At 39.6% G+C, this 26,469-nt stretch overlaps 1 protein-coding gene across 4 annotated transcripts in view; it reads left to right on the forward strand.

Moving 5' to 3' along the window:
* The window catches only part of LOC100561569 (fatty acyl-CoA reductase 1), a 98,841-nt gene extending 76,983 nt beyond the window's left edge, over window positions 1-21,858 (forward strand). For 3 of the 4 annotated variants that reach the window (XM_003221371.4, XM_016993919.2, XM_062981990.1), the window contains 4 exons: window positions 6,105-6,276; window positions 13,120-13,249; window positions 17,856-17,983; window positions 19,137-21,858. In XM_003221371.4, coding sequence (XP_003221419.2) covers window positions 6,105-6,276; window positions 13,120-13,249; window positions 17,856-17,983; window positions 19,137-19,299 — 593 coding nt within the window. In that variant the 3' untranslated portion in view covers window positions 19,300-21,858. The remainder of the gene's footprint in view (window positions 1-6,104; window positions 6,277-13,119; window positions 13,250-17,855; window positions 17,984-19,136) is intronic. The other variant, XR_010006536.1, reaches the window with a different exon arrangement.
* The last annotated feature ends 4,611 nt before the right edge of the window (window positions 21,859-26,469 follow it).

A 26,469-nucleotide genomic window follows, 5' to 3' on the forward strand; every position in this document is an offset into this window, starting at 1 on the left:
ATTTCTCACCAACACCACCAGACAACGCCACAGCAACACGTGGCCGGGCACAGCTAGTTTAATTTTCTAAAAGCTAAGCTTTATTTCCCTTATTGCATTTAGCAAGGGATTGTCATTTGTTTTTATCATTCTTCCTTTTTAAAACTCAGGCTGTAGGTACACTCTTGCATTAGTGGGCCTCTTCCTGTCTTTAGATAGCATTGGTCCATTTTTGATGTTTTCCCATTTGTTCATTGATACATTCAGTTTCTAAAATAACCTGTCTATCATCCTAAATATTATTATTCAGTGATCTTGTAAGAAATGGAGTGGAGTGGAGTGACATATTCTCTACAAAACTGCGGTGCCTTAGCCAGAGATAAATATGACTTTTGACTCAAACCTAGTTAACTGGCTGGAAAACCTGCAATATTTCTTGGGGTTCAGTTGCGTCATTTTCTTGGTGATATGCTCATAGTTTTGCTAAACTGATTTCATTTCCCTCCACATAATTTTTTGAATCCAGAATAGTTTGCCTTGATTACATTTTTTTTTACAATTACTGACTTTAAAAAAACTCTACTTCAGTGGGTCCCAACTTGTGGTCCGTGGACCACCAGCAGTCTGCAAGAACTAAAATATGGTCCGTGGCCTCACCATTACTACTACGGATAAAAACACAGCCCAATCAAAAAAAAAATTATTGGTGTCTTCGTTTTTAGAGCTGTTCCTGGGGTTATTTGGGGTGCTGATTCAGAAAATTGCACTGGATAGACTACATCAGATCTAGATTATTAAATATGGTTTTCTGTGGGTGAGCAGATAGTGACTAAGGTAAAGGTAAAGGTTTCCCCTGATGTTAAGTCCAGTCATGTCTGACTCTGGGGGTTGGTGCTCATCTCCATTTCTAAGCCAAAGAGCCACCGTTTTCCGTAGACACCTCCAAGGTCATGTAGCCGGCATGACTGCATGGAGCGTCGTTACCTTCCCGCCAGAGAGGTACCTATTGATCTACTCACATTTGCATGTTTTCAAACTGCTAGGTTGGCAGGAGCTGGGGCTAACAGTGGGCGCTCAAAAGCCGCTCCCGGGATTTGAACCTGGGACCTTTCTGCAAGTTCAGCAGCTCAGTGCTTTAACACACTTCACCACCGGGGCTCCCAGATAGTGATTACTGGACGGCATATGTTCTGTATCAGAAACTAGAGCTGATGTGGTCTATCCAATACAATTTTCTGAATCTTCACCCAAATAACCAAACCGAATCTAAAGTTGACCAAAAACTGATTTGTAATCCTTTTGGTACTAATGTTGGAGAGTGATCCCTGGTCAACACTGTCACTGGTCAAGTGGTCCCTGGTCAAAAAAATGTTGTGAACCACAACCTAGCTTTCAATCTGATAGGTTATAAAATTCCATCTATTTTTTTAATTGCTGAAGGTTGCATATTTGTCCTTTTATTTTAAAATCTGTACTTTGAGTTGATTCCCCTCCCACATATGTTTTTCTGTCCATCAAACATTTCTCTCTGGATTATATGAATCCACACTGCGATATAATCCAGTTCAATGCAGTTAAACGGCATTCTGAAACTACATTATATAGCAGTGTAGATCTAGTCTCATATAATGCAGTTTAACTACATTGAACTGCATTATATGGGTCTACACTCACAATATAATCCAGTTTCAAATTGCAATATATGTCTGTGTAGATGGAGCCTAGTTCTTTTTCATCAGCAGGAGTATGGAGTACTACCTGCTGTAGCAAAGCAAAGCAGCTCTTGATTGTAGTTTTCAATTACCCGATGCCAAAATGCCTAAGGAGTCACAAACACCCCAATGCTGCTCTCTCTGAAGCGGATACAAAAAGCCTTCTGCTACTCTAAACAGATGCTCTGTTAAACGATATAGTTCTGGTCTATGCAGCCTCTGCTTGGCAAGGACCCTTCAATGAATCCTTCTGGTAGCAAATTGCTTTCTCTAGTCTTTGGCACGCACTGGTGCTGGGAGAGTAAGGCCCCTTTCTTTTCAAGCCCTCCTAGCTGCTTTGCCAAATGTGACACTCCAGTTCACAAATATTTAAGAAAGTTAAATAAATAGTGCAGTAGAGGCCTAAGAGGGCTGCCACAGTTTTCAAGGATTAACTGCTCTGAGTTCAGTCTTTGCCTTCCCTTTCCCCAAAGTCCTGTTCCAGTTTTCTTAAAGGGGCAGTAAATTAAAAACAATGATTTAAAATAGCTTGGGTCCTAAATTAACAGAAAAGTAAGGCAAATCCATTGCACTTAGAGGCAATGGAGAAGATTATAACTTCTTGCTATCTAGCACTAAAACCATTCCCAAAATGATTTGTGTGACAAAAGAGGCTGATGGTCTCAAATTAAGGTTTATAAACTCTCCAACACTTATTTTTTTCATTAGGTAAAGGTAAAGGTTTCCCCTGACGTTAAGTCCAGTCATGTCTGACTGGGGGTTGATGCTCATCTCCATTTCTAAGCCAAAGACATTGTCCGTAGACACCTCCAAGGTCATGTGGCTGGTATGACTGCATGGAGCGCCATTACCTTCCCATCGGAGCAGTACCTATTGATCTACTCACATTGGCATGTTTTCGAACTGCTAGATTGGCAGAAGCTGGAGCAACAGAGGGGCGCTCACTCCGCTCCCGGGATTTGAACCTGGGACCTTTCGGTCTGCAAATCCAGCAGCTCAGTGTTTTAACGCACTTCGCCACCGGGGCTCCTAAATGAATTTTTTTTTATTTACAGTATTTATATTCCGCCCTTCTCACCCCAAAGGGGACTCAGGGTGGATCACAGACCACATATATGACTAACATTCAATTATAACAATGACAAGACAGACAACAGATAGAGGTATATAGACTTGCCCATCTTTCGGCATCTTTGGAGGCTGTGCTGAGTTCCGGCCACTAGGGGGTGCTGTCACTCCATTTCCCTGCTGAAAGCTTTCTTTTTTCGTAAACTTCCTTCTTTTTCTGATCAAAATGCCGATCCTAAATTAATACCTGTGGTTCCTATTTATCCACTCACATTTGTTTTCGAATTGCTAGGTTGGCAGAAGCTGGGCTAAAGGTCAGGAGCTCACCCTGACCTGGCCTTCAAACTCTCAACCTTCTGGTTGGCAAGATTATTAAAGTTCAGTGATTAACCTGCATGCTAAAGCCCATCCCAACACTTCACAGATACCTAATGGGTCATATGTAGCTATGACATTTCAACAGAATCAACATTGCAGAAGTTATTAAAGAGGAATACCACACAAACTAGGAGAGGTTGCAGTCATTTCCTTTTTCTTGAGTCTCCTGTTGGGTTAATGGAATGCAAATTACTTTTGAATTTTGAACTCAGTTTTGAATAGCTGAATTAATTTGGGTTAACCTGAGGTGTCATTTGGTTCACTGGGAGGGAGGGGCCTAGGGGCCACAAAAAATCTTTGCAGGACACCCTCTGTCCACTCTTGGTTTTTGCATTAACCTACCATATAATCCTTATGAAAATTAAGCTTTAAAATTTCTCATCCTTTTTTTTACATATTGGGAGAAATGTTTTCCTTATAAGATAAGTGGACAGGCTTTTCAAAAATGCATCCTCATTATTTTCATGCACAGAAGTATGAGAAAGGCCCTTTATCTATCCCAGCTGCCACTGCATTGGCCTCAGTGGTGAAGAGAATATAATAATAATAATTTTATTTTTGTATGCCGCCTCCATCTCCCCAACGGGGACTCGGAGCAGCTCACACGGGGGCAAGCCCAATACAGTCATATAATATCATAAAATCAACAGTTAAGACATCAAAGAATGCATTTAAAAACAAATTAACAAGAACTAAATGAATCCCCTCTCCCACTATCATTCCCTTTTCTTTGTGTGTCGTATCTTATTTAGATTGCAAGCCTGAAGGCTTGGAACTGGCAAATTATCACTTTGTAAACTACTCCAAGAGCCTTTGAGGCTATAAACTCATACATAAATACATAATTTTACTACAAAGGCAGTTTTAGTTGATAGGTAGCCAGGTCACTTTCTCTCCTCTAAATATTTTGGAGAATTATGAACTTTGGAAAGGCATGACTTTGTTTGAAATCATAACTTTTTGGAAAAAGTGATGCCATAACCTTTTAGGAAATTGAAATTTCCATAACCTTTTGGAAAATGGAATTCACCACCATTTTGGGAAAATCAGGAATCTCCCTGAGAAAAGTTAAAAACTCGATTGAGTCAACCTTTTCCTTAGTGTTAAATATCCACTAGTGTTAAATATCCACTAGTATTCGTGCAAGGCAATTAGGTTTGTCAACTGTTAAACTGATGTACCTAGATATCTCTTTGAACTGTTAGGGACAAAGCTATGCCAATGCACACACACACACACACACACACAAATATATATCTATGTGTGTGTGTGTGTGTGTGTGTATGTATATATATATATATATAGAGAGAGAGAGAGAGAGAGACAGACAGACAGACAGACAGACAGACAGACAGACAGACAGACGGGGGGGGGGGGGGCAGAGTTTCAGTAGGATTCTTTCAGTTGCCCAAAAAAGCATCTACTCTCCCTTAAAACATCTTGGTTTAAATCATGCTCTCAAAAGACCAAAAATACAGTAAGTAGACTTCTTTAAAAGTAACATAGTTGGTTTACTCATTAACTTTATGTATTTAGCATACAGGTACATTGCATATCAATCCAGTTACAGATAGAATTTGAAGTAGTTTATGTAGGTAACACAGGGTATCATTTTTATAAACAACAATCCAAGGTCTAAAGTAGTGGTTTTCAACCCTGGGTCACCAGGTGTTCTGGCCAGAACTCCCAGAATCCCAGCCAGTTTATCAGCTGTTAGGATTTCTGGAAGTTGAAGGCCAAAAACATCTGGAAACCCCAGGTTGAGAACCATTGGTCTAAAGCAACTCTCTGGTCTGAGAGTTTAATAGGTTCTCTGTTTCTAAAGACTTCTAAACTGTATTGTTTCTACTGACGTCTGAAAGCATACTGTTTCTAAAATGGAGTCTTAGTCCTGAACAGTCCCAGTTCTGATCACATGGTCTGCAGCCCCTCTCACAACATAGAGTTAAGGAAAACTACATACAAATACACACATACAATATAGTAAGCAATCTGATTTATATACAAACAAAATTACTAGTGCAGGCTTGAAGAAAGTTGCTATTTCCAACAAAATAGACCTTTCTAGTCATCACTTTTTATGTACAGGTATCAAAGATGTTAAGTTTCAGAATGGTTTTTTAGCAGAATATTTTGTAACTGAGGAAGTTACATGGAAGAATTAGGGATACATTCCAGTAAAGGCAATTCAATATGTTTCAGCCTATGAAATTAATCAATAGGGTCAGGTAGGCCTTACATAGGTAAAAAAGATCTTTTAAATCTTCTAGATTTAAATCTCCCCTTCCAAAATTCATCCAGGGCTATATTTTTCTCTCACCAAACCTACTTTTCTTATGATTTCCACCATGGTAGTCAAATCTCTAAATCTATGGTTCTTTAACATGCTAGTGGTAGCTAGTGAGCAGGTGTATCTATTCTTCACTTTTTTCTCTGTTTTGTTGTTCATCCATGCTCAGCAAAGGATCCAGGAGGCATCTGCTGTTCACCCTGCCAGTTGTTGGCAGGCATACATAACTATAAGTAAACCAGTTAAAATGGGATCCCAATTTCTTCCTTCTCAAACTTTATTGCATTGTTGCTTCAACAGTGAAAGTCAGTGTTTCTCCAGTCCTCCCAATGCTGCTAAAACAATCATAATGAAAACAAGATAAAGGTAGAAATATGATCTTGGCATACATTTAGAAAATTGCAAAGAAGCTGAACAGATTGGCTAACAGGCTGTGTATCTGTCATAATAACAATAGTGCCTTAATATATATGTAAAGAATGGATGGAATGAAAATGCTATTCAGCTGCAATATCAAAAGTCCCTCTTGTTCTTTCCTCCCTCCCTTTCTTCTTTTTTTTATATCATATATAATCTGATAATATTATACACATTCATGCATATTTGTATATTTTACAAGCACATCTTCACCATCATAGACTTTTTGATGACAACATTTGTTCTCTGTTATCATACAGAATCTATCGTTTTATCTACATACAAGAAAATTCCCCTGGAGAAAGCCTTCAGAATACCGAAGGGTAACATGACGTCAAGCAACCTGGCACATCAGTATTCAACAATTGTCAGTCACATGGCCCCAGCCTTTCTGTATGATTTGTATCTGAGGCTAACTGGGAAGAAACCAAGGTGAGAAAGGCATTCATACTGTGTTATGATATTGTAAACCATGATACAGAGCAACTTTCAGCTTACAGTACATTGCAGAATTATTCACGCATACGCCTTTGCCTTTTTCAGATTTCGCAACCTGTCTCGCAACCTGTAATCTAATTGCAGCACAACGTTAAAGTAAACAATAACAAACTGTCACTTAACCCTCCTGAATGAATACTTGGTAGAAATATCTTAGGCAATAGTTAAAGCCATCAGTCTTCTTGGTAAATTTCTGACTGCCCTGTGAATCTGGCTGATGTTGTGCAAAATTAAGCCATGTTTTTCCAAAATGTGTAAAAGTGAGTGTGTGTGTTGTGTGGGGGGGGGGGGGATGGGTTACACCTAAAATAGCATGCAAAAAGCAGTTTTGGATAATTTCTAACGTTTTGGATTTTTTTAAAAAAACCACATCCTTGAACCATACATTATGTACATTGCATTGTACACACAGAGTACTATTAAGACATATCCTGGCTGGATGCAAAAGACAGTTCAGAGATTGAGAAGAGATCTGTACATGAAAAGACTATCCAAAGGGTATGTAAGAGAATCCACCTGTTTAATTGCATTGGCGTCAAGAAACCATACAGTAGTCTCCCTTATCCAACCTTCGCTTATCCAACATTCGGTATTATCCATCTCAATCTGCCTCCCACCAGATTCACAGCTGTTTCTCTAGGTAGCAACACACAGCAGGCTAACACGCCCAACAACAATACAAGTGCAGCCGCACTCCCAAACAAGTGGCAGACTTGTTGTAAAACATGATGTTTTGGTGCTTAATTTGTAAAATCATAATATAATTTTATGTTTAATAGGCTTTTCCTTAATCCCTCCTTATTATCCAACATTTTTGTTTATCCAACATTCTGTCAGCCTGTTTTATGTTGAATAAGTGAGACTCCAAGTGTTGTCGAAGGCTTTCATGGCCAGAATCACTGGAACATGGCCATATAGCCCTGAAAACTCACAGCAACCCATTTATACTATGTCTTTTTCTTTTCCAAAATTTACACTTTTGATTTATTGTTAATTTTGAAATTATTCCCCCTACAGAATGAGATAAATTTGCTTAATAATCTATTCAATCCAACCTAGACAATATCATGTTATCGGCATACGGAAGTGTTTTAACTGTGATATTTTTGGCTTGTGTTATTCTTGTCTACTAACGATAAGTCATGGTGGCATGGGTACATGTGGTACGAGAAGACCAAAGTAGAAAAGAATTTTGGAAACCATTTTATTAGATCAGCCTTGTTAAAAGTATGGAACAAATATGAAAATTATTTTTATACAAAAACTCCCTTGTGGTTGTCACCCTTAGAGGCCAACCAAAGAAGGCTTTTAGGTTGGACAAATTGGCCAACCTATAAGGAAATCTTGAATAGAGAGGAAATTCCCCCAGTTAAAGGTTTAGAGGAAATTCAGAAACACTACAAAAACATATCATGGCTGCAATATATACAAATTAAGTAATTCTATTAAAAAAAAAGACAAAATAGCAAGTTTTAACCTGGAGAATGGATTTTGGGATAATCTCCTTCCAGTAAAGAAAAAAAAATAACAATCCTATATAAGAAATTATTGGAATGGGCAACAGAAAAAGAGGAAGTTACAAATTCGATGATTCAATGGGCAAAGAACATAGGAAGACCAATAGGCTTAGAGGAATGGGAAATAATTTGAAAAAAGAAAATGAAATATACTTATGCCACAGGCCTCAAAGAAAATTGGTTAAAAGTAATACAGTGAATAGGTGCTGGAAGTGTAAAGAACAAGTAGGATCTTATTTCCACATATGGTGGAGTTGTATAAAAAATGAAAAATATTGGAAAATAATACACACAGAATGTAATAAGATTCTAAAATTAGATTTGATAATGAAACTGGAACTCCTTCTGCTAGGGTTGTATAATTCCTCAGATAATATCGAGGCAAATAAGGATAAATTGTTTACCTTCTTCATAACAGCAGCCAGGATTACACTGGCAAAATTTTGGAAATTGGAAGAAATACCTACTAAAGAACAATGGATAGAAATTATATTATAGAAATTAAAGATATGGATAAATTAACATTTCTAATAAAAAGAACTGTGGCAGTGCCATAAAGAAAACAGATTTAACAGCTTTTGAAGATCTATATATATAAAAGGGTAATAAAATTTTGGCCTAGGACAAAACAACAAAACTACACATCCCAAAACACTAAATTTGGCAGCATAACCCCTCATCCATGCCTCTACGTTCATACAACAAAATGAAAAGAAAAATAAAGTCCTAATTAGAGGGAGAGGAATAATTGTTTTTATCCAATTGCTGCCAGTTAGAAGGCTGAGCTCCGCCCACTTGGTTTCCTAGCAACCCACTCAGCCCAGGGGACAGGCAGAGTTAGGCCTCACTGCCTATAAAATACAGATTATCTGATTTTAACTGGATTATATGGCAGTGTAGACTCAAGGCCCTTCCACACAGCTATATAACCCATTTATAATCTTATATTATCTGCTTTGAACTGGATTCTCTTGACTTCACACTGCCATATAATCCACTTCAGTGTGCATTTTATCCAGCTGTGTAGAAGGGGCCTCATACTTCGCCACAGCAACGCGTGGCCGGGCACAGCTAGTTACCTTATAAAAGAATACGAATGAAGAAAGAAAATAGATGAACAGAAGAGAAGAACAGGATTCAACACACACACACACACCCCGCATCTATCCCCTTGTTTTTAGGCCATCTTTCCCCTGGCAGGTTGCAAGAACTTTTGTCCCTCCCCCCCCCCCCCTATCTAGCAGCTATTCCCTTCCCCACTTCCCCCCCCTCCCAGTCCCTACCCCATGTTTTTCCTATGTACTTACCTTACTATTTTTCCCTCCCCACCTATCCTTTAGCTTTTAGTAGTAATGTATTAGAACAGCATCAATAAAAATTATTTTTAAAAAAACCATATAAGCCAAATCATTAAAAGCAAAGTCTAAAAATGGAACAAAAATATAGCCCTTTGCAAGTAGGAATTTCATTTGTTAGTTTGCCCATAGCAGATTTCTATTTATAGGAATCAATGTAGGTAATAAAGAGCTGACATTTAGTTACTGAAAATTTTGTTCCAAACTGGACAGGAGAAAACCTATAACTTTTCTGAAACCAGACTACATCTCTACTAAAACAAAATTATCTTCTGCCAATTCTCTATTTTCTGTGCCCACCTCCATGCCAGAAATGCACTATAGCATGTCCAGAAAAGTTTGATGTGATGATGTTAGGATTCTTCATTTTTGGAGGGGCCATGCACTTTGAGCCTGCAAGCTCAGGATTTTCCTAAAGAACTTTTCTGAGTGGCTTTCATTATTAGCTTGTTGTCTGAAGCTGCTGCTGCTAGACTGCCTGGTGCCCACTCCACTATTGAAGCAACACAGCCCTCTGTAGGACAACTTGATAGCTGCATGTCATGTACTCCAACCTTATAAAGCAAATGCCAGATCCAGAAATTGAAACACAGGTGAGTGACTTTAAATTAATTGCTTAGGAACTGGCCTTGGCATGAAGCAGCCTTTGTCAATCGATATGAAGAAGGTTTGGCAGATGAAATTCTGAATGAACTTATGCTTGGGGTCAAGGCCCATGTAACCCACATCTATCTGCTTGATGAACCAGAGTTCGTCGTCGTCTCACTCGTTCAGTCGTTTTCGACTCTTCGTGACCTCATGAACCAGTCCACACCAGAGCTCCCTGTCGGCCGTTGCCGCCCCCAGTTCCTTCAAGGTCAAGCCAGTCACTTCAAGGATACCGTCCATCCATCTCGCCCTTGGTCGGCCTCTCTTCCTTTTTCCTTCCATTTTCCCCAGCATCGTGATCTTTTCCAAGCTTTCCTGTCTCCTCATGATGTGGCCAAAATACTTCAGCTTTGCTTCTAATATCCTTCCCTCCAGTGAGCAGCCGGGCATTATTTCCTGGAGGATGGACTGGTTGGATCTTCTTGCGGTCCAAGGCATTCTCAGGATTTTCCTCCAGCACCAGAGTTCAAAGCGTCTATCTTCCTTCTCTCAGCCTTCCTTATGGTCCAGTTCTCACATCCATAGGTTACTATGGGGAATACTATTGCTTTGACTATGCGGACCTTCATTGCCAGTGTGATGTCTCTGCTCTTCACTATTTTGTCAAGGTTGGCCATTGCTCTCCTCCCAAGAAGTAAACGTCTTCTGATTTCCTGGCTGCAGTCTGCATCTGCAGTGATCTTCGCACCTAGAAATATAAAGTCTGTCACTGCCTCCACGTTTTCTCCCTCTATTTGCCAGTTGTCAATTGGTCTGGTTGCCATGATCTTGGTTTTCTTGATGTTTAACTGCAACCCAGCTTTTGCACTTTCTTCTTTCACCTTGGTGATAAGGCTTCTCAGCTCTTCCTCACTTTCAGCCATCAGAGTGGTATCATCTGCATACCTAAGGTTGTTAATGTTTCTTCCAGAAATGTTAACTCCGGCCTTGGATTCGTCAAGACCCGCATGTCACATGATGTGTTCTGTGTACAAGTTGAATAGGTAGGGCGATAGTATACAGCCCTGTCGTACTCCTTTCCCAATCTTGAACCAGTCTGTTGTTCCGTGGTCTGTTCTTACTGTGGCTACTTGGTCGTGATACAGATTCCTCAGGAGACAGACAAGGTGACTTGGAACCAGAGTTAGTGGCACTTTATCAAGAACAATCTAAAGAGGGGCTTCATAAAACACTCTTTTCTCCTGCAGCTGCTCCCATCTTGTTAAGAAAAATTAATAGAACTGAGACTATATAATGACTAGAGCAAGCTCAACCAGATCACCACCAGGAATTGTTACATCTTTCCTATAATTTCTGAGATCTTGACAAGATTATGGGCGCTTCCAGACAGCCCAGAAATCTGCACCAAAGCACGTTAAAAAAACCCACTTTGGTGTGGATTTCTGTCTCCACTCCCACCAAAAAACGTAGGCTTTCCCTGGGGGAGTGGTGGCTACATGCCATCCCGATTACAACTGAGATGACATGCAGCCAACCCGAAGTCCCCCAAATTTCCCTGTAAAAATAAAATAAAACATACCTGGCTGTACGATTTTTTCCCTCTTCTTCTCTTGCTTCCTTTTTTCTCTCTTCCCCTTCCTCCCCCCTCTCCCCCTGACCTCTCCCTCTATTCCCTTCCCCCCTTTTCTCCCTCTTGTAAATATTAATAACCATACTTCTAACTTCATTTACATTTTATATTTTATTAAATGTATTAAATACTTTAAAAAACATACCTGGCTATCAGAACATTGCTCCTCGTGCCCGCCTGGGACAAGGAAATAACACGCCAGGAGACCCGGGGGGGGGGGGGGGGGATAGTAATGATGATGATGATGATGAAGATAATGATAATGATGTCAGGCACTGTGAACAGAAAGATAGATTAATTAGACCTTTGAGTGATCCAGCTAGCCACTTATTAACTTCTGATCATAGCTTTCAAATGTCAAATAGACTTGGGAGTACGGAAGGAAATTGTTAATGTTCTGCCGGAGACAGATCCTCATTCTTTGGACACTGTGCACCATCACCAACATCTCCTTCAACTGGAACACGTGGCGCTTGAAATCAGTGACTCATAGTTGAATAAGTGTAGATGGACCTCAAAAAGAGCAGTCCAGACATCTTTGGCACAAATTTTATCTAGGAGCCTAGCAGAAGTCAAGATTAAGATCATCACTTGGCTACATAAGGACTTTCAATCCTGTGACCACTCTATATGCCTCATTACCACCTTTGAGTCTTTATAACTGAACAAATATGGACACTCAGGCCCCAGTTGAACTCATGGGGTATTACCATCAGAAGAGGCCTTTGCACAATTAAGACTTGTGCACCAGCTGTGACCGTACCTCGTGAAGTTGGATCCGACCTTGGTGGTCCATGCTTTGGTTACCTCCAGACTGGATTATTGCAATGCACTCTATGTGGGGCTGCCCCTGAAGATGGCCCGGAAACTACAACTGGTCCAGCACTCGGCAGTCAGATTATTAACTGGAGCGAATTACAAAGTGTGGTCAGCCCCCCTGTTTAGGGAGCTCCATTGGCTGCCGGTTTATTTTCCGAGCTCAATACAAGGTGCAGGTTATCACCTATAAAGCCCTAAATGGTTGAGGACCCACCTACCTTCATGACCGCATTTCCCCCTATGAACCTATGTGGTATCTTCGTTTGTTGGGGGAGGCCCTCCTCTCGCTCCCGCCACCCTCACAATCGCGGTTCTTCGTGGTGGCCCCCCAGCTCTGGAACTCACTCCTTAGAGAGATTAGGCAAGCCCCCACCCTTTTAATTTTTAGGAAGACCTTAAAAACCTGGCTCTTCCAACAAGCCTTTGGTGAATGATTTTTGCCCCTGTAAGGCTTGTTCTGGTGGTATACATCTGTTGCACTTTATTCTATTCCTTCACTTGGAATAGTTCCCATGTTTTACCTCATTTTTAGTCCCTTATCTGTGATTCTCTTGACTTCACTCCTCAATACATGCACTTTATGGCCCAGTTATTTTTATGTGTTTTTCATGTTTTTATTCACTCCATGTTTTATTGATTTGTTATTGATATGTTTTTATTGACTTGTTTTACTGATGTGTTTTACTATGTCTGTTATGTTCGGGTAAGCCACCCCGAGTCCCTTCGGGGAGATGGTGGTGGGGTATAAAAATAAAGTTGTTATTGTTGTTGTTGTTATTATTATTATTATTATTATTATTATTATTCCAAACCAGTAACATTACAGTGATCTTGGGTCCTACCCATTTCTTTCTGTTCTTTCTTTAAGGATGATGAAGCTTCTCAACCGTCTGCACAAGTCCATGGCGGCCTTTGAGTATTTTGCCAGCTGTACCTGGGAATGGAGTTCAGATAATATGAACGTGTTATTGAATCAGCTTAATCCAAAAGACAAGAAAGTAGGCATTATCTTCGCTATTCTTAGCTGTAACATAGTTTGCAGAGTTCAGGATTTAAACAATTCAAATTTCTAACAGTCAATTCCACCACAAACCTGGGTTGTTTGCCAAATTAGGAATCCGGCATTTTCTTATGGTTTCCATGATCCGTGTGTGTGTTCCCCATCTAGGACAGTCAACTCACTCTGACCAAGAAAACATCATGCTCCTTAATTGTACTGAAAAATAGATATATTAGCTTGAAGTATTTGAACTTTCTCTTCCAAAAAGGCAACCAATTTGTATTTGCTGCACTTGTAAGTTGTAGATACTCATATCCTCCAACAAGAACACAAGCATACTACAGCTAATGCAGGTGATCATAGCAGCTCTCTCATAATCTATGATGAGTAGTCATAAGTAGGCAATGAAACAGAACTCTGGGTCTTCCTCTCAGCATTCCTACACTAAATCCAAGTTCTAGAAACTAGAAGTCTTTTTTTGTCTGACTTTGTAAGGAAACATGTTTGAAATATTTTACATTGGTATTAGCTGTGCTCTGCCACGCGTTGCTGTGGGCAATTAGAATTGCACTGAATAGCCTCGCTGCTTCAAAGCCTGGCCACTTTCTATATAGGGGCATCCTTCCTTGGGCAGGATGAATGGGATGGAGTAGCCTCGTGGCTTCAAAACCTGAGGGTTTTCTATCTAGGGGAAATCTTGGTTGGCCAGGTTGAACAGCACTGCATAGCCTTGCTGCTTGCAAGCCTGGCCACCTTCTACCTTGTGGAATCCTTGGTTGGCCAGGTCGAATAGCAATGAATAGTCTCAGTGCAGCAAGTATGAATGCTGCAATTAGTCACCTTGATTAGCATTTAATGGCCTTGCAGCTTCAAAGCCTGGCTGCTTCCTGCCTGAGGGAATCCTTTGTTGGGAGGTGTTAGCTGGCCCTGATTGTTTCCTGTGTGGAATTCCCCTGTCTTCTGGGTGTTGTTCTTTATTTACTGTCCTGATTTTAGAGATTATATTGTTCTGTATTATTATATCACAATAATTATTACATATTATATTTATAATCTTATATTATCTGCTTAGAACAGGATTATATGAGGCCCCTTCTACACAACTGTATAAAATCCGCACTGAACTGGATTATATGGCAGTGTGGATTCAAGATAATCCAGTTCAAAGCAGATTATCCTGCCTTGGCATTCAGGGTTATATAGGTGTGTGGTAGGGCCTTGAGTCTACACTGCCATATAATCCAGTTCAAATCAGATAATCTGTATTTTATAGGCAGTGTGGAAGAGGCCTGATTGAAGAGGCCTTGAGTGCTATTAAATGGCTGAATGGGTTGTTAGGTGACGAAGTGGGCGGAGATTACCTTCAAACTGGCAGCAATGGGAAAAAACAGTTCTTTCACTTCCTCTAATTGGGACTTTATTTTTCTTGGTTTTTTTGTTGAAAGACATATTTTGGATGACTCTTTTGTGGCTAAATTTGGTGTGATCTGGTTCAGTGGCTTTGTTTACTCCAAAATAAAATGAACATAACATTTATATAGATAGATTATGGCTGTGTAACTTAATGAAAAATACTTTTACATCCCATTGCATTGGGAATAATTCTGATATAAAATTAATTAAAATAGTTTAAATGACAATAAATGAGTGTGAATTTTCAAGATTGCCAGGTAAGTTATATGGAACTCTTCCCCACAAAAATACATATAAAAATATGATTGCAAATTTTTTGTCCGCATTTTGGGCCTATGTAAAAAGTTGTACCACTTTCATTTGAGGAAGTGTCCACTAGTGTTTACTCTGACATCCCGCTTTCCCCAGGCTTTGGCAGTAGGGATGGAACCTATCTTATCTCATTGTTTTGAGCTTTATGGACCCCACTGGGCACAACAATTGTGGTGTATATCGATTGGTGTCTGGAGTGACACTACCCAGAGTGATGAAGCAATTGGTGGTGGGGCTAAAGGAGGGAGCAATTTCTCCCTCCGATCTCTTGTGTTGTTTCATCACTCTGGCTATTGTTATTATAAGCATAAAGCAGTTATTAGGACCAATATCTTGCCTGGTGTGTGCCACAAAGTCCAGAACAATGTGGGCAAGGCATGTGGGCAAGGCATTGCCAAAATAGTTTTTGGTACTTCCTAGCTCAGTGGCTGGCTGTGCAGACCATGGCAAAAGTAATCTGGAGTGCCCCACTCTGATCAGCATCCCTGCTTGTGGACTTCTGTAGATGGCCTCTTTTCTTGTAATTTAACCAATTGCTTCCTTTTCTACACTCTGGAAAGCAGAAAACAAGCATCCTTCATTTTCTACTTCACATCCGCGTCAGATACTTGGTTTATTTTTACTTTTTGAAAATATTCTTTCTTGAGATATATAAAAAAAACAAAAAACAATATAGTTGGTCCTTCACATTAGGAGATTTGACTTTTGTGAATTTGATTCATGCTGAAAGCTGATCATAGGATATGATGGAGGACATAGAGATTCCTAGAGAGTTGCCCATAAGTCATGCTGGAGAAACTAGATATTTCTAGAGAGGTGTTCTCTCAAGTAAAAAAAATGCAATTTTATTGTTTGGGGTTTCCACTTTTGCAGGGATTTTGTGCCCCTAACCCAGTGAATATGGAGGATTGACTGTATTATCTTAAATAAATAATATATTGCATGATTGGAAGAATATATTTTAAGTTATTAGAGATGTAGCCTCTCCACCAGATGTTGATAGCTTGTTTTAATTTCAAGTTATTTGAAAGCTGCCCAAGAGCTGCAAACTACCCCAATAAGCTTTAAAAATCATGCTTAAAGATGGTGCCATTTGTGGGATGAATAAAGCTTTCCTTCTTTGCCCTTCCTGTTAGAGACAAAAAGCAGCAAAGAAGTTTCCCACAGTTCTGGTAATTGCATCCAGCCAAGCAGAGTTGTAGGTAACATGTGCTTGCAATGTTGGTGCATAGATGTAATGGGAAGCATACTATATTTCATCGCATAATAGTTGCCACTGCATACAAGTCACACCGCCATTTGTGGAGTGCCAAAATTTGTATTTTTGCTGTTCCATGAATAATAGTTACACCTTTTATTCGCTCACCCATGCCTGGATGAGTGAATGAAAGGTGCTACCCTCTCATGTTCCTTCTTCCTTGGCTGACAACCAAAGGAAGCCACATATCTGCCAAGGGGGCAGAAACAGAGATGGGTGAAGCCTCACAACTGCAAAGGGGTCAGGCAAGCAGGTGGGTAAAATAATAATAATAATAATAATAATAATAATAATAATAATAATAATGTGCAAGGAAACCGATGAAACCATTGATCATATCCTCAGCTGCTATAAGAAAATCGCACAGACAGACTACAAACAGAGGCACAACTGTGTGGCCCAAATGATCCATTGGAACTTATGCCTCAAGTACCACCTCCCAGCAGTAAAGAACTAGTGGGATCACAAACCTGCAAAAGTATTGGAAAATGAGCACGCAAAAATACTGTGGGACTTCCGAATCCAGACTGACAAAGTTCTGGAACACAACACACCAGACATCACAGTTGTGGAAAGGAAAAAGGTTTGGATCATTGATGTCGCTATCCCAGGTGACAGTCGCATTGATGAAAAACAACAGGAAAAACTCAGCCGCTATCAGGACCTCAAGATTGAACTTCAAAGACACTGGCAGAAACCAGTACAGGTGGTCCCGGTGGTGATCAGCACATTGGGTGCCGTGCCAAAAGATCTCAGCCAGCATTTGGAAACAATAGGCATTGACAAAATTATGATCTGCCAACTGCAAAAGGCCACCCTACTGGGATCTGCGTGCATCATCCGAAAATACATCACACAGTCCTAGACACTTGGGAAGTGTTCGACTTGTGATTTTGAGATATGAAATCCAGCATATTATTATTATGTTTGCTGTGTCATTAAATAAAATAATAATAATAATAATAACAACAACAACAACAACTTTATTTTTGTATCCCACCTCCATCTCCACGAAGAGACTCAAGATGGCTTACATATGGCACAAAGTTTCTAAAACAATACATAAAATAAACACACAGTACAATACTAAATAAAACCAGTAGTAGTAAAACAACAATTTGAACAATTTGAAGCCTTACACACCCATGTGCCTGCCCCCTTTCTAGTTATGGGCCTTCACTCGGATGCCAGCCAAGTGAAGCTCTGTACCTGCAAATTATTTTCATGACATAATAGTCGCTACTGTGTAGTAGTTACACCCCCACGTTTTTCTGCCAAAAATGATGGGGGGAAGTGTGACTTTTATGTGGTAAAATACAGTATTTCCTCTGACTCCCATATATCTCGGGCATCTCATTTTAGGTAGGACACCTTAAAAGTCTTTATTGGACCAGTATTATTACCAAGGTGCATGGAGCTTCGATGTATAATACGTGGTGTTTATGGAAGGAGGAGGAGGCATGAGAAGAGCATCTCCATCCTAAAAACAGCAGTGGTCTGCTGACCTAAAATTCTGCATCTGTTTTGCTTGATAGAATATGCAAATTTAAGAAGTACAGTCCTTCCTCCCCTCATTTGTGATATATCACTTCTATTATTCCTTTCCCCCCTCTAATTTCAGTTATTCTGCTTCGATGTCCGTCAGCTGCATTGGTCAGAGTACATGGAAAACTACTGCTTAGGAACAAAGAAATATCTTTTGAAGGAAGACATGGCCGGAATTCCTGCAGCAAAGCAGCACTTGAGAAAGTAAGATACATACAATATTTCATGTATACTTCAGCATCATGTATCATTGTACTGTTAGAATCCAGTGGTGCAATAGTAAAAAAAAAAATTACAAAGGGGGTGAAGGGGGAGATTCACTCTAAATGTGGCTCCTTTTTGTTTAAACTAGGTTTGTTCTCCCCCACATATCTTCTTGGAAGGCAGATTTATGTTTTGGGGGTGCATCAGAAAGCACGGCTCTATTTAAAACCAAGTGTACAGCAGTGGTTCTCAACCTGTAGGTCCCCAGGTTTTGGCCTACAACTCCCAAAAATCCCAGCCAGTTTACCAGCTGTTAGAATTTCTGGGAGTTGAAGGCCAAAGCATTTGGGAACCACTGGTGCACAAGGAACAGTGTCTTATTTTCAAAAGGAAAATAAATCTTTTAAAGCAAAAACCAAACTTTTTTCACCCCCACCTCCAGTTGCAGGGGAAATTCATCAATGGTAGGAAAAATGTACAGGGGCCCAATGCAACAGAAGTCATGCATTACCCATCATCAACAAAAGCAGTATAATTCTAATGTAATAGGAGTGGCATGCTTCTCCCTCTCCTTTGTCTCTATCTCACATACCTTTAGAATTCAGTAAACAGTACAAAACACAAGCTGATTCTGGTTTTCCACAACCCATGGTTTCTCCATGTTCCTGTATAGAGCAAAGCAGAGCCATTAGAGTGCAAAAATCACATCAGCCCCATGACATGTAATCGGGAGAAGAGAATAATCCGTTCTGCATCCTAAGCAGAACTTTATCACTGTTACTTATTTCCATGATACAGCAGTTTATGAAACCTGTCCCCACTTTTAATTACTCTTGATTTTATCTGCTTGGATTTTAATGTATTGCCCATTATTTTATTTTGTGTATTGTTGGAATGTTTTAAGTTTTTGTCAAATATGTTGTGTTGTTGTTTCGGGCTTGTCCCTGTTGTGAGCTGCCCCGAGTCCCTTCGGGGAGATGGGGCGGGATATAAAAATAAAGATGATGATGATGATGATTATCATCATCATCATCATCATCATCATCATCATCATCATCATCATCATCATTATTATTATTATTATTATTATTATTATTATTATTATTATGCAATGTTTGTCATCAAACTGATGCTCTTCTCTTTCTCTCCCCAGACTAAGGAATATCCAGTATGCAATCAAAACAACCCTTCTGGTGATCATCTGGCACATATTCATTGCAAAGTCACAAATGGCTCAGAACATGTGGCACTTTGTTTTGAACCTCTGCTACAAGTTCCTTAGCTACTTCAGAGCTTCTAGCAGTCTTTGGCATTGAAACACCACTACAGTTATTGACCTCCATCTCTTCAAACAACAACAAAGGTGCTTCAAATAGGAGAGTATCTTTGAACTGCCAAATCATCTGATCAGCATTCAGCATATACTAGAATTGAAGATTTCAACATTTTGGAACATTTTTCTCCTCCTCTTAGTGTAAAAAGCTATCTAAGACTAAGAAAGGAAGAGGGATTTTAAACAATCTGAACGTGTCTTCAGCAATGCTCAATCAAGAGTGTTAGAATATGAGTAGTGCTTTTGTGCACAAATGAGGCAAGTGGTTGCATCTACCACGAGCTTTCAGTAAAGATAGTAATACAAGATAGTAATATTTAATATTTAATTAGGAGAGTTTGGGGGTTTATTGAACTGCTTGTGAAAAATCATGCCTAGCCATGTAATTGAAAATAGAATTGAACCTAGGATATATCACTGAATTCTCTCTGACCATTTTTGTGAGTACAAATTATGCTTTGAATTTGACTAAACTTATTTTTCAAATGAAAATATAATTAATTTATTGCATGCAAAACTTCATTCCTTCCCCCAGCAGATCCCCCTCTGCATTTCCCCAACATTTAAAATACTTCAAAGGAAGTTTGGCATACAAAAATTGAGTCTTCATTGTTAGCAGGAATATTTTTGTTTTAAATAGGGTAAAATACGAAAAGCTTAATGTGGACGTCTGTCTCCACTAGGCCCGTTTCCCTTCCCAAAAGTTGAACTGGGCATTTTCTTTTCTTCCTTTGAAAAAAGCAGCCACCATCTCTCTTACTCTGTGGAGGGAGGGGGAACCTTCTGTGACCCCAATATTGAGCTAAGGGGAGCCTGGCCCTCACAGTTTAAGAAGCTCTTGTTTAGAAGATGGGTAACAGAAAGACCACATGGACACAATTTGCTTACTATGGAGAGTGATGTTGTGTTTCTATTTAAGGATGCATATACATTGTAGAATTAATGCAGTGTGGCACCACTTGAAGTGCCATGGCTTTATGCTATGGAATCCTAGGAGTTGTAGTTTGGTGAGGTACCAACACTTTTTAGCAGAGAAGGCTAAAGACCTTATACAACCACAATTCCATGATTCCATACTATCGAGCTATGTAATTTTTTTTCCGTATCAGGAGCAACTGGAGAAACTGCTGCTTGTGTCCTCAACCACTTGTTTCCAACAATGAGGGCATGGCTGGCAACGCAGCATTTTGGCGACGCTGCGCAGCTGCAAGAAGGGGTGAGTGGCTGGTTGAGGACGCAAGCGGCAGAGTTTAGTGGGGAAGGATTTGCAAAGTTCATTCATCACTATGATAAGTGCCTAGATTTGAATGGCAACTATGTTGAGAAGTGGTATTATCACTTATCAATTACAAATAAGCTTTAAAGAAGATGCTAAAAAGGGATTCAACAAAGAACAGGGAACATGGGAAATCATAATGAAAAAATACCAAAAGTTAATAAAAATACTGTACCAACAACTACTAAAATGGGCAACAGAAGAGGAATACATAAAAGAATGTATGATAAAATGGGCAAAAGATATAGGCCATAGTTTGAATTTGGAACAATGGGAGAAAATTTGGAAAGAGAAACTAACATATACAGCTGCAACAGATATTAAAGAAAACTGGTACAAGATGCAATATAGATGGTATTACACACCAGAAAAATTATCAAAATTTAATCAAAAGAAATCTAATATGTGTTGGAAATGTGGGGAAAAAATTGGGACATTTTTTCATCAATGGTGGACCTGCAAGAAATTAAAAGAATTTTGGAAGACAATACATCAAATAAGACAGGAAATCATAGGAATCAAATTTAAATTAGAACCTGAAATGTATTTACTAAGCTTTACAAATTCAAAATTTTAAAAAAATGAAGACAGAATATTTTTCTACATAAGCACAGCGGCCAGACTAATAATAATAATAATAATAATAATAATAATAATAATAATAATAATAATAATAAAACTTTATTTATACCCCGCCACCATCTCCCCAATGGGGACTCGGGGCGGCTTACATGGGGCCACGCCCAAAACAATACAATGTAAACAGCATATAAAAGAACAGCACAACACAATACAATAAACAATACAGTAAATAATATCCATTACAAAATAAAACAAGGAGACAATAAAAACAAGGGCAGACCACATGAACATTAAGTTAAAACTCGGGGTGAGAAAGACATAAAAATAAAAACCACAGCGAACAGGGTCATAAGGGAGTGGGGTATTCTGGAGGATAGATATTAGAGGGAGCAACGGAAAAGAAATATAAAATGGTTACTCTCCAAAAGCGCATAGTGAAAGTCTAGAAAAGGAAAAAACTTCCTACTTTCGAGGAATGGTTAATCAGAATCTTGGGCATGATACAAATGAATAAGCTAACACAAAAAATAAGAGAGGGTAAGATTAAAACAGACTGGACAAACTTCACAAAATTCCTGATAAAAAGAAGAATGGACTTCATGATGGACTTATCTACAATATAAAATGGTTTAAACGAAAAGAGACTAAGGGAAAATACAAATATGTAATCAACGAAAGAGAAAACTCCGAGGTCAAGATGGGAAGTCAATCAATTTTTTTTCTTTTGTTTTTCTCTTTTCTTTTTTTCTCTCTTTTGTTTTCTTTCTTCGCCTATTTTCAGAACTCTTTCACCCCCTCACTTTCCTGTCAATATATTGTTCCACCACTTTCGATGTATTATGTTTCTTTACAAAATAAATAATAATAATAATAATAATAATAATAATAATAATAATAATAATAATAATAATAATAATAATGAGAGAAGTGGTATTTGGGTGTGGCTTTCAACTGCATATGGTAAAAGTTTTCTCCTATACTTTGTTCATTTTTATTTCCAAAATGTAATCTACTTTCTGGATAACCCTCGTATACCCATATTTTTAAAGCACAAAGGAAACATAGTCCAGTTGCTCTTACAAGAATGAGATTCCCCTTTGTTGCCTCTTGAAGCTATACTAGGGACATAAGCTGCTTTGATACGTCAGCATGTTATAGTGTTTTGGACTCCAACTGGAATCTAGGGTTCAAATCCTTGCTAACCACAGAAACCTTTTGGATGACTTTGTGTGAATCACACACTCTCAGAGTCATGAAACCCCAGTGATAGTGTCACCTTTAGAGTCACTGTTCTGCTTCCATGCTTAACTAAGTAAACTGGAAGGCGCCATAGCACAAAGGACAGATCGGAGACTGTATTTGCCCAATTAAACAACATTTTATTGACAGACATCTGAACTTCCTTTCCCCTAGTTGCCACTATTGAGTCTCTGTGAGGAAAATAAACCTTTGAAGTTTATGCAGTTCTGGTTCTCAAATCTTCTTTGTTTCTAGATAGTTATTGCTCTGTAGTGTAAAGTCCCAACGACTGGATTCTATGTATCTTTAAACTAACTTCAATACAATGCTGATATGACTTATCACTGAATTATACGGCTGAGAGGATGAGAGCATGTGAATTGCCCAAGGTCAACCAATGGGTTTCTGGGGCTTAGCAGGGATTTGAATACCGGCATGCATCCTACTACTATAGCAGAACTTGGTAGACTTTGGCCTTCCAGGTGTCATTGTTGGTTATGACAAAATTGTATTCTGCACATTTGGTCAGAAGCAGGATGCCATTTGGGTTGCTGTTTCTAACCCCTTCTTTCCCTGCGGTCCCTGCTCACTAATCGAAATCTCAACCAATGCTTGCATTGCAATCACCCAGGAGGATAATTTTGTCCTCCTTAGGTATCTCATATAGGAAGATATACAGTTGACAGAATGTTTCCTTGACATCTTCCTCAGCATCTAGTATTGGTGCATAGATACTTATGATAGTTGCAAGCTGGTTTTTGGCAAGATTAATTTGGAGGGATGAGAAATGTTGGTTAATGCCTATGGGTGCTTTAGACAAATGCTTCACTAAATCGTTTTTGATAACAAAGCCAAGTCCATGTATTTATCATTTTTGTCCAGGCAGTCCATTCCAAAATAAGGTGTAGCCTCCTTTTTCTTCCTTCAGCTGCCTCTCTCCTGCTCTCCAGGTCTCTTGGAGTGATGCTTTATCAATGTTAAAATGTCTCAGCTCCCTTGCAATAATAGCAGTCCTACATTCAGGACATTCATTGTCTGTGTTATGATCCAACAGTGTCTGTATGTTCCACATTCCAAAATTCCTTGGTCTTTTTTGACAGCAAAGTGGTAACCCCTTTGGATGCAACAGTCCAGTCAGAGAGAAATAAAAGAAGCAGACTTATGACCTCATCACATGCAGACTTTTCCCCATTTCTAGACACTTTAAAATCAGATTCCCATGAATGCTATCATATGACTGTGTAATTAGCTATTTATGTTCCCTCAGGGAGATAGGACAGGTTATAAATGATGATGATGATGATGATTGTGATTATTATCATCATTATGACATTTATTTGTGAGTGTTCAACTAGGTGGTCTTACATTTTCCTCAATTTTACCCTAGCCACCATTATTCCACGAGGACGGATCCTTTGATAGTAATTTTTTAAAAAAAGTTTTCTGTATGATGAATTTACAAAATTTTGTAATATTATTTCCTGAAATCCCAAGATTTCACACTTTTGTTACTGCATAGTTACCCTTTTAAACAAAACTAAAAGAAAAGAAAGAGATATGGGTGTAGACAGGGCCGTAGCCAGAAAAAAAAATTCGGGGGGGGGGGGTGAAATTTTGGGGGGGGGGGTTGAACCCCTAGCACCCCCCACCCCCGCTACAAACCTGTCAATATCTGCTTGAGATAGTGCCTGGAGGGACTCTTAATGTTTTGCGTCTCATAGATTTAGCATGGGGATTTGGTTAACCAGTTAAAATTCATGAGTAAACCAGGTTTTTTTTATAACCTGAAAATTTGGGGGGGGGGTTAACCCCTAACCCCCCCTCCCCCTCGCTACAGGCCTGGGTGTAGACTACTTTCCGCGTTTGATGGCAAATGAAGAGATAATTGATTTTATTTATTTATTTTATTTATTTACAGTATTTATAGTCCACCCTTCTCACCCCGAAGGGGACTCAGGGTGGCTCACATTATACACACATAGGGCAAACATTCAATGCCCATAAACACATCAAACAGAGACAGACAGACGCAGAGGCAATTTAAACTTCTCCTGAGGGGATGTTCGATTCTGGCCACAGGGGGGAGCAGCTGCTTCATCATCCACTCTGACAGCACTTCCTCATTCCAAGTCGTAAATTAGTTTTGCCTCCCCACTTTTTATAAGTGGTACCTTATTTCCAGCTTCTGTGAGCAGTCTCTTTGGATCTGAGCAGAGATCTCACCCCAGTCCTTTGGATCTGAGTGGAGTCTGGCACTGTGATTCTACAGTGACTTTGGTTCCTCTTGATTCTTTAAATGTTTAGCAGCAGCTCCTGATATTTACATGGAGGCCTCCTCTGGACTTTACCAGTAGAAGAATGCAAGTGGCTTCAAACTGAAATCAAAGTTCCTTGGTTGCCCCCATTTCTCAGCAATGGCTCCTACACATGAGTCAAATGCAGCATGGTCAAAGTTTGTTCTAGGAGACTTTCAGTAGTATTTGTATTTCCTTCTCTGGTTCATTGAAACAGCTTATGTTACGATGGCTGGGCTCATGGCATGGGGGTCTTCAATTCCATTTTCCCTGCTGGAATTTTGATCTAGCAAGGGAGCTTCCTTCTCCATTCATGTTTGTCCTTTTGATTGAGTAGAAAGGTCCCACACCCCCTGAGAGTTTCCAGTATGTGCAAGGCCCTGGAATTCAGCTGAAACCTTGATGGGGAGGAAAGGTTGAAGCACCTTGCCATGCTCCATGACAACAGGGTGGACTATGGCCTTGTTCTATGTATTTTGTGAACAAAAGTTCTTGCATGGCCATGTAAAACAGTATGCAAACTTTACTGTGGTTTGTAACCCCAAGGGTCACAGCTAATGTAAGCTCAAGATCAGAGCAACCAAACGCACACACACAATTACAAGGAAATTGTGTTGAGATAGCTAAAGCCAAAGAGAGAGAAATGAATGCCTCTCAATCACAGTTCTCTGTCTCTATGCGGCCATTAACTCTAGAGTCACTGAAGATAGAAGGTGAATGTGCTCTATAATCCAGATTTGTATTGTTTTCCATAAACCAACTGAAGAGATTTGAAGGAAATTAGTGGCAAAATAGTTCATAGGAAGAAAGAAAGAATTTAGAGTGGGGATGAGAATCATTGAGTTCTCTGCAGGTTCCAGAGACTGTCATCAAAAAATACATCTTCCAAAGTTCCTAGTTTGCTCCTGTACAGATTACTGAATTTGTCACAAACTTTAGGGAATTTTAGCATGATTGGAATGTATTGAAAATATTGTGAGATGTAATGAGGCTAAAATTTAATTTTTTCCCTCTGTATTTAATTTAACATAAAAGCACAATACATCTAAAGAACAAAATGCAAGGCACTTTAGAGAATACTAGCTGGGGAACCCGGCGATGCCCAGGTTATTTGATAAAGGCATTATTTTTCTTCGATTGTTAGGTATTCTCAGTTTGGAGTGGGTGAACTACAATTCCCAGAATCGTGAGTCAATCCTCCCCAAACCCTGCCAGTATTCAAAGTTGGCCATATTGGGTCTGTGTATCAAGTGTGGTCCAGATCAGTTGCTGGCTGGTCATCATCTGGCTGCAGTGCTCTCTGGATGGGGGTGAACTACTACAACTCCCAGATTTCCGGTGCAATTGTCCTGAAACATCTGTCAGTATCCACAGCAGGCAATGTTCAGTCTGTGTGCCAAGTTTGGTCCAGATCAGTCGTTGGCTGGGGTCAATGCTCTTTGGATGTAGGTGAACTACAACTCCCAAAATCAAGGCCCATTCCCACAAACCCCTGCAGTATGTTCAGTTGATCATGAGGTTTCTCTGTGTGAAGTTTGGTCCTGGTCCATTGTCGGTGGGGGTAACTGTTTCTCTGGATGCAGGTGAATTAAAACTCCCTTTCCCCCAAACTTGTGCAATATGTTGTATTGGTTATGGGGGCTCTTTGTGCCAAGTTTGATCCTGGTCCATCATCGGTGGAGTTCGATTGCAGGTGGTGGGCATCACAGTGGCCTGTGGGAGTCGTAGCAATTTAAAGTACTACAAATCCCATCACCCATGG

Source organism: Anolis carolinensis, chromosome 5 (assembly GCF_035594765.1).
Source record: "Anolis carolinensis isolate JA03-04 chromosome 5, rAnoCar3.1.pri, whole genome shotgun sequence".
In the NCBI taxonomy this organism is placed as follows: Eukaryota; Metazoa; Chordata; class Lepidosauria; order Squamata; family Dactyloidae; genus Anolis; species Anolis carolinensis.